At 29.2% G+C, this 10010-nt stretch overlaps 1 protein-coding gene across 3 annotated transcripts; it reads right to left on the bottom strand.

The window, feature by feature from the left end:
* Positions 1-3958: 3958 nt before the first annotated feature.
* On the bottom strand, positions 3959-9982 carry LOC100162145 (ring canal kelch homolog). Of its 3 annotated transcripts, none has more exons than XM_016803608.2 (11): positions 9595-9982; positions 7920-8077; positions 7628-7856; positions 7355-7530; positions 7184-7280; positions 5976-6129; positions 5790-5902; positions 5429-5725; positions 5227-5367; positions 5016-5157; positions 3959-4844 (listed from the first exon to the last, which is right to left on the bottom strand). In XM_016803608.2, the coding sequence occupies exons 2-11, from the start codon at positions 8066-8068 to the stop codon at positions 4666-4668; spliced, it is 1677 nt and encodes a 558-aa protein (XP_016659097.1). In that variant the 5' UTR covers positions 8069-8077; positions 9595-9982; the 3' UTR covers positions 3959-4665. The 3 variants fall into 3 exon arrangements, with proteins under 3 accessions (XP_016659097.1, XP_001946830.2, XP_016659096.1); XM_001946795.5 differs by having other exon boundaries at positions 4914-5157; positions 9595-9974; XM_016803607.2 differs by having other exon boundaries at positions 4914-5157; positions 6027-6129; positions 9595-9974.
* Between the last annotated feature and the right edge of the window lie 28 nt (positions 9983-10010).

The raw sequence follows: 10010 nt of genomic DNA, 5'->3' as shown, positions 1-10010 counted from the left end.
TTAAAATCCCATTTTTAGCGTTTTTTCGTAATTTTTCGGTGGTTTTTCCCGTGGCATTAAATAACTATTGAGAAAATCAGAAAATGACCTTTTTAAAGTACCATCTTGATCCAATTTGCTAAAAGATTAGGTACTATATGTTGAAATCGAAGCACTCCTTCTGGAAGAAATTTTGTATACAGGATATAAAAATAAAAAAAAATAAATAAACACCATTGTAAAAACAATAGCTTATTGTCAGCATATTGTCCCGGAATGAGATTTCAATAATTTCTTTTAGGTATCTTTTATTAGACATTTGATGGAAAAAAGTAATAAGTAAGATCTGAGATAATTATGAACAAAAAAATATATACAAGATATAGTTATAAAATAACAAATTGTCTGTTGAATAAATGACAAAATTTATTTTTTTAAATTATTTTTCCGACTCTGTGACGCTAATTTAGGTCTAATACGTTCTTCTTATTTTCGTTCTGTAGACCATCGTCCATCACAATAGTTTTAGTAATCGCTAAACGGATCAACCATTAATTATTTAATATTTTGTTAGTTGTAGTGAACTAATCAGGAATCACTAGACACTATAGCCACGGCGAGTACTCACCGACAAAGACTGATTTGATGACGAAGACATAATAATAATAATTACAGTTACGAAGGTAAGTTATAAGTAACAAGTGCCCTCGTCGAACGATAGATATAAAGTGACGGATAAATGTTATTTTAATGGTTAGCTGAACGTTCACGTGGAAACAATTTATGTTTGAAAATCACGGTTGCTATGTGCCGAATACATTTCAATTCAAATTTTGCAAGTAAATAGAACCGTGCAAAATAATTACGAAATAATTACTCGTAAATACTGGAGTAGGTATACAAGGTGATTTATACCAAGCATGCTCATTATTTAAGCTGGACAATGAATTTGCATTATGACATCAAAAAACTTCTCGGGGGGCAAATGCCCCTGTTGCCCCCCCCCCCCCCAACACAGGTACGCCACTGTGTTTGACAGAGTGAATCTATTCTGTATTCCTGTATGTTGAGTTTCTTAAAATACGAATCAAATTTTTCTTTGGTCTGAACGGGCCAAATACGAATTAGTCAACAGATATACATACAATATTTGGATATGTTGTGTAAATTATGATGTAGCAAAGGCGTATCAACAAATATATTAATGTTTAACGATATTTTAAAATAGGGTAACAATTTAAAAATACACTTGGTCAGTTAAATATTTTAACTGTAGTTGTAAAAAAAAAACGGGATGTCGCTCTGCTGTACAGTAGGTTACAAGTGGGTCAATGTATAATGGATTGTATTAAACTTGAATTCAGTGACATAATATCATTGCGTAAGAAAAACGATCCTGAGCGGAGATGGTTTATCAGTCTGGATTTTTTAAATTTTTATTATTTACTTTAAGTTGAATATAATATAATATATAAATATGAATATATTATAATATTATAATTTTTATTCGTTGCTACGAATCGTTAGAAATTAAAATCCCATTTTAAGCATTTTTTCGTAGTTTGTCAGTAATTTTTCCCGTGGCATTAAAAATTCCATCTCTAAAGTACCATCTTGATCCAATTTGCTAAAAGATAAGGTACTATATGTTGAAATCCAAGCACTTCTTCTGGTAAAAAATTGTATACAGGATATAAAAAATAACACCATTGTAAAATCACTAAAATAAATGAACAGATTTTTATTTTCTACCGCTTCCCATAGGTCTATTAGTGGAAGTTTTTGGTCAGTTATTTTTTATCGCTACTGCAGCATGTATTTCGCTATTTTTAAAAGTCAGTCAACATAAAAATGCGAATGCGTTAAACTTTAATCTTGCCACCTGCAACCATTAAAGATTCACCACCATAATACGCGCGAACACAATACAATTCAAACACGATACAATTATTAACGTAGTCGTGCACGGAAAATATAATATACATAGATAATGTGCAAGCCACTAACGATTCTTAACGTTGGTTATTTTTTAACTTTGAGTCGGACATATTATATACACATCGAAAATAATTTCCGACGTCTCGTCTGAAATTTATCTACAAATACCTACGTCTTCTCCGATTAATAATATAATAATAAATAATAATATAAATATTTCGATGTGTTATCTATTACGATTTCAGACAAGTTAACGTTCAATAAATATTATTGTCGATGCGAAAAACAGATAAATTAAACACTACAGGTGGGCATTATATCGCGTATGATAAAATTCAGCTTCTGATTAAGTTTCGGATAATATTATTATGATCCGCTCGGACACGTCATAATTCTTTATCCGCTGCTGCAATGTAGGTACACATTTTAGCGTTCTATCGCGCTTATATGCGTATAATATATTTCTGAGTGTAAATAATCTATTAAATCCACTGAATGACTGAATATACAATGTATTTTCATAATACGAATTACCTACACACCTATCTACTTTTGACGGAGAGTTTTTTTTTTAATGTAAAATAAGACGTTAAGTATTTGGTATGGCGCCCGGTAAATTTAATGATTTTATTATAATTTTTATTTTTTTCATACCGCGCTTCAAAGTGACGTTTGAGTAAACGCCGTTTTTAGTCTTGTTTGCGCTTATTATTTATATTCAGGGTTCAACTCAAATATTTATTCGGAAGAAGGTTAATTATTCCTGTGGGGCCACTAATTTAATATAACTTGTTAATGTCATCAGTAGGTAAGTATATTATATATTATACATTGTACATGGTAATAGGTTCCCGTGTTATGCCGGCGTGGCATTTCTCAGCAGCGGTGTAAAGTATTTATTTTGTTTTCGGTTGTATAGTATATTAATTCAATCTATAGTTTAAAAGAATAATAACCGAATGGTCCATTAGATAATATGTCAAAACCGTTTGGTTCTTTGATTTGAAGTCATATACCGATATATTTTTCACGTAATGGGGGGGGGGGGGGGGTGTGGTTAAAATACACACCCAAATATTTCCTACCAAAATATCAAATTGTAAATCGTGTATTATCGTATAATATCGTGCACGAATGGGCTTTAAAAATTACAATCCGGTAACATTAAAATAAATAATATTATAGACATAATATGAAATTACCAGTAATTTTCAAAAGCGCCTAAAAAAACCAAAGAAAAATTAAGGAAAAACGGGAATTTTTACGCAAAATCGATTTTTCACAAAATTGAATTTGGTTTTTGGTGTAACTTTAAAAAAAATTACCGTAAATACATGAAATTTTGACTGAATGTTTATATTAGCATTTTCTATACACCATAACATTTTAAAAATATTTTGACTTATTTTAAGCTCTTTATGGACATTGTCAGTTTTCATTTTTTTTTATTTTTTTTTCTATAAATATCAATAAAGTTTTATCTGTTCGGCCAAAAAGTTATTACGATTGTTATACGTGTTTTTTGCCAAACATACCAATTGATCTAATAAAGCGATAACAATTTAGAAATAAGCGAGAAGATTTGAATTTTTTTTTATTTATATTTATAAAATTTATATTTAATAAAAAAAATCTTAATAGAATTAAAATAAAAATAAAAACACCTTAATAAAAAAATCTATATTGAATTAAAAAAACTTAATTTCTTAAAACATTTATATTAAATAAAAAAATATTGTGAACAGGCAGATAACGTTAAGGTATTTTTAGTTATAGTTACCTAATACATTAAAAAAGTTGTTTTTTTGTATTTGTATACTACAGTAAAACCTCCGTTAACGGTCACCTCTATAGGACGGTTACTTCTATGTAATGGTCAATTTTTTTGGTCCCGTCAAGTGTGTCCTAGTGTAGAATAACACCTCTGTAGGACGGGCACCTCTAAATAGCGGTAATTATTTCAGTCCCTTCGGTGACCGTTATGTGAAAGTTCTACTGTATTTATAAGTGGGAACATAAATAAAAAAGTTAGACAAAAATATTTTTTTTTATTTGGCCACTTCAAAAATAGATTTATTAATTATTTGAATTTGCTAACCATTCGTTTACTAACTGTGCTTGTTTTAAGACAATTTTTTTTTTATAACTTTTATGAATTATATTATAATTTTGAAATTGATGTTGCAAATTGTTGCAAATCAGTTGCAAAATATTTATAATGATTTGAAGTTGATATTATCAAAGTGGGGGTGCCAACTTCAAGGACATAAATAAATATAGTAAATAATATTAATACACTTAAAATATAAGTACCTAAGTACGAATTACTTATTTTTATTTTATTAATTTTTTTTGATGTTAGTTACTTCGGCTATTAGTTCTAGTTTATATTATTTTTGTATTTACATATAGTTTACACTATAGGTAGTTGAGTGGTCAGCAACCGATCACCGGTGTATCGGCCGACGAGCATCATGTGACGCTGGCACCCGGAAATCGTTTTTGGATTTTATGGGTGACGGGGAGGTATACAAATTTTGGAATTGTGGTTACAAATTCGTACGAATTGTTTAAAAATTGTTTTGACAAAAAAATACATATTTAATTTATGAAATTTTTATGAAAAAAGTCAATATAAATTATAAAAAATAAAAATTCTTCAATACACATGTCATCATAATTTATACAAAAATATGTTCTTATTACTACAAGTGATAGTAATTAACAATGACTACTTCTGAAAGCTGATTAATTATAATGATGTGGTCTACTAACAACCACTGCACCATAAATTCGGACTCCATGTCTTGACAATGTTTCCATGGTCCAAGTCTTGGTGATTGGATCATAGATTTCTACAGTATCAACATCAGATGCATCAATTTCTCCACCAATAACATACAATAGACCATCTAATGTGACTACTCCTGTATACAAATGTAAATTAAATACAATATATTTGTAAGTTTATCCTAAAAAAATAATAATTTATTCACCAGGTCTGAATCTGGACAAATGCATGTGAGCTATAGGGGACCAATTTCCATCACCAGGTCTATAGATTTCAGCACTTTTAAGATACTGTCCATTATACCCACCAATAGCATACAAAATACCGTCCAAGACTCCTACACCAGCACCTTGACGATACTCAGACATTTCTGCAACTGGATTCCATGTGTCAAGTGTGGGATCATAATATTCCACTGATTTCAAAAATTTACCACTATAACCTCCGACCTATTTAGTTTAATAAGGGACATGAAATGTATTACAAATTAAAAATAAAGAAATAATATAATTAGTCACCGCATATAAATGATTATTGAGTACACCAACACCAACACTACTCCTCTGAATTGACATACTCGAAACCATTTGCCATTTTTTAATACTCCCATCAAATTTTTCTACATTATTTAATAAATAGGTACCATCACGTCCGCCAACCTAGAATTACAAATAATATACATTTTTAATATAAAATAAGTAAAATATTGATTTAACTTACAGCATATATACAATCATCCAATACCCCAACTCCTAATCCATGTCGACTAACTAACATGTCAACCATTGGAACCCAAGAGAGTGACCGTGAAGATACATCAAGTAAACTAACAGATTTTGAACTTGATGCATTTACACCTCCTACAGCAAACACAAATTGGTCTCTTATAACACAAAGACCAGCTGTCCGGCGACAATCATTTATCCCTGGTGCATTCTCTCGTAGTTTGGTTACAGGGTCATACCATTCTGTATAACACTTTGGTGATGTATCAGACCGATTGAACATTAAAATAACCTAATAAAATTAAATGGTAAAATTATTGTGAAGTCAAGATGAATTAATCAATGTGGAATCATACCTTTTGTGAAACATCAAAATTTCTAGGTTTAAATCTAATCGTTTTTGGAATGGCGAAATGCTGAACTGATTTTTGATGATTAAAATGTAACGCTTCGATTATATAATCTTTAACTTAAAACATTATCATAACAATCCTTAAAATATATATATTCATAATGATAGCATAGTTATTAAATTAACATACAGTTAGGAATATTATTTAGAAGAGGTTCTTTAGATATATTAAATAATATACCAGGCTTCAATAATGGCAAACGTACATGTTCCATTAATTTTGGCAAAAAATTATTTCTACGATCCAAATCATGATTTACCCATTTGATAACACATTCAAATACCTACAATAACAAATATTTAAAACTAGATTAAAATATAATAATAATTTTTTAAACCACCCAATAGTTTCACAGGATCCCATAAATATAATAGATCTTCAAGATGTAGGGTTTCTACTCTTTATAGCAAGCAAAGAAATATTAATTATTATAAATTTATGATATTAAATATATATTATTGGTATTTTTAAATACACACAAATCAAAATATAGACGTGTAGTAGAAGGTTCATGGGCTGCATCCGCAAAATTGTTTGAGCCTATTGATTAATCTGTGGACGACTGTGGTCCACTGGGGTAAAAAAGGTGTAGCCACTTAGTTTCAGTTAGAGCCGAAAGGGAAAATTCATTATTTAATTCATGCTGATAAAATGAATTTGAATCAATTATTTCATTATATATAATACTAATATTATTTTATATTAATTTTAATTGATACTTTGTAAAATTATACTTAGTTTCAACAGATAGATACTTAATAAAATATTCATATAATTTTCTATACGTGGTAATGTAATAAAACATTTTGACTTTTTTAGAGCTATTTATAGACATTAGAAATAATAAGAAATTTTTTTTTTTTTCAATAACTGTCAATAAAATTATTTTCGTTAGGTTATAAAGCTTTATTGATTTTAGTTATTTAATTTGAAAATATTATTTTAGGGTACTTGCAACTTTTAAAGTATATCATAATATTGTATACAGACACATTAATTTTTTCAAATGCAACTTTTTTGGAAAAATAATAAAACCTTCTCCAGAAATACAGAACTATTAAAGTAGGTATTATAGTAAAATAAATTAGTTTAGTAACAGTATCATAAAATATACTTAGCAATATTATTAAACAGTATTTGCTCAGAATCATTTTTTGTATACAATGATGTTGTCGTTGAGTTCAAATACAAATTAATATTTGATACAGTGATCCCTTCACAGTCTAGATACCTACTGGCTACTGTACAGCAGTCCAGTACCAACTTGCACACCTTTTTAAGTTAATTTTGTATATAAATTTTAAAATGTAGGTAAATTACCATTTGTAGTTGCTTACTTTTTCTTCAAATGGAACAGCAAGGTCATTAGAGGAAATAAGCTTCACCAAATCATCAGAAGATAAGGATACAAAATCTTCGACTTTAGCTACTTCTCTGGAAATAATAATCATTATTTTTATAATAAATTACCTACTTAATCTTGATATAGAAAATAATGTTAATCATACAAAAAATTTCGTTTAATATATGCTTCAGAAATTGACAATAAATCAATACAATTATGTAAGTCAGCAAACGCTTTGATACCAAGACAATTTGATGGATCCAGATGTTTTTGTAAAAACTCTGCACATACACCATTTATATAATCTAACTGTAATATATTGGCAGCTGGCAACAACATCTTAAAAATCAACAAACATTTGCATAAACTGATATTATGTTGTTTGAAGTCTAGGTAATCTCGAGGTATATCAAATCAAATATTTAATTATAGGTACCTGTACATTTTTATTTGTGATCGTAATTTCCCCAGTATAAATATAATCTACTAATAGTTGTAAAGTGGTGGAATCTAATTCTCTTATAGTAACCAGATCTTTATTGCTCTCATCAGAATTACTAAACATTGCACGGAAATATGGACTAGCTGCTATTAAAACATTTTTATGACCAAATGTTATACATCCATCATCTGTTTCAAATCTAATATCACATAAAACTTCATTTCTAAAAACAAAAATGCGTTACTGATATTTATTTTGAATGAAGGTAAAATCACTGTAAACATACTTGCGTAGAGAATGTAAATCTTCTAGTATTCTGGCAGAGTGAGAGTTATTTCTAAAATTTGTTGGTTTACAGTCTTTTGATTTCAGAGCTTTCTTTAGATTATTTTCACAAGATGAAGTCTGTAAGGCATCCATTTCTTTTACTGACATACCTAACACCTTTAAATATATTTTATAAATTGTGATTAATTTTAATACCATGTTAAAACTTAACACTAAATGTAGGTACTTTAGAGTTTAGACAGGGTAAAAACAAACAAAATACTGACATTAAGAAATTATTAAATTATTAGTTAGATTTATTAAAATATTATTGAATTAAAATAAGTATACAGAATAGGTAATTTTAATTAGAATAAACTTATAAATTAATATAACAAATTAACAAATCACATAAACTTGGTAAATCATATGTGATAATTGATGTTCAGTGCAGCAATAAATGTGTTGTACAGTATAAAACGTATACCTACAACTAAGTTAAGTTAGATAAAACATTGTATGTATAATACCGGGAGTGCTATTTCTGTGAATTGCTGAAATGTTTACAGATCCCCTTATAAAATCATTACTTGGTCACAACTACTACCTACTTTATTTAGTTTATCTCTGGCTAGTTATGTAGTTATGTACACATTTTATGTCACCTCGAAGAATTTATTTAAATAATAATAAAAAAATAAATACCATAGGTTAGGTGATCTAGTTATCCTAATAATTCTATATTAGATTCATAATATATATTGGCTTTTTCATTATAGTTTTAGTAGAACAATAATGTTTTTCAATAAGTATAGGTATGCCTTTCCCAAATAATCTACACCTAGTGCATGGAACATTTATTTTTAACTTCACATCACAATCACAATATTATTTTTTAAGAATATTTATATATTTATTGTTATTAAAATATTATTGAATTAAAATAATTATATAGAATATGTACCTATTTTCTTACTTACTGCAGTTGAATTCAAATCAATGCAGTAATCAACAATACCGGACAACTACAGTTCTAGACAAAGGTATGATATTGAAATATGGGTTAATATACAATATACCTAATCAATGATGATTAGGATGACTGGGGTAAGATGAAATCAGAAGTTGTGAACTAAGAATATATGGTGGGAATTCTATGTAAGTCATGATTAGTTGATTATAATTAAAATTTTGCATCGCACATGACGTACTGTGTGTTGATCATATTGTATTCTGTTGTTTTTATTATATACGATAATAATATATTATAATAACGCAAAGGACGGTTTACTAATGTATTACTCATGAAGACTAGACAGTAGTAAAAAAAAATAGAAAATTCAGGTTGGAGGGTAATTTAAATAAAATTTTCTTCACAAACCTAATAAGGAAAACCATACCAAACTTCATAAATCTTCCTACATACAGTTGCTGAATCACAAACAATCGAGTTTTTACGGAGACACGTAAAAATAAGTTTTAAAAGGGACATAAAAGACACATTTGTATAGAATACATTTTTTTACGTAAACTGTTAACAGCCTACGAAACAAGCAGTCATTTTTTGTAGATAGCATTCGACTCGCTTGTATCTCTACCACAAACTAAATGAAAGTCTGTGCCTATACCTGAAAACTTAATATTATAATTTGCAAATGTTTAAGATTCAGACGAATTTTTGTCAAAATTCTTACCTAGTCGCGTACGTGCCACGTGGTATGTTGCGGCAGCGGCGTAGGTCGTACTGTCGTAGGACTCTGGCGCAGCGATTATTCTCAGCGTGCCGTCGATGGCGGATTCGGCGGACGGCGGTACGAGACACAAGGATTCGGCGAGCGACAACTGAGAAGTAACAACAGACAAGTAGCACAACAGTGACCACGTAATCACGAATAACGTCGACGAAACTAAAAAGTGGTGGCCGCGTGACGTGTGTGTGCGGAATGTGTTCGTCGAGTTCAACGGCGTCCCGGTGTACAGTAATATTGAAAATTGAAAATATAATAATATAAAAAATAACAATATATGAATACCTATATAATACCTAGTGCGTGCGTAGTTGAAAGTGTCAAGTTAGCGGTTACTATAATACGAGTAGTATAGGATAGTG

Source organism: Acyrthosiphon pisum, chromosome A1 (genome assembly GCF_005508785.2).
Source record: "Acyrthosiphon pisum isolate AL4f chromosome A1, pea_aphid_22Mar2018_4r6ur, whole genome shotgun sequence".
NCBI lineage: Eukaryota > Metazoa > Arthropoda > Insecta > Hemiptera > Aphididae > Acyrthosiphon > Acyrthosiphon pisum.
The sequence above is the reverse complement of the archived record's forward strand: the minus strand, read 5'-3'. Positions and strand labels throughout refer to the sequence as shown.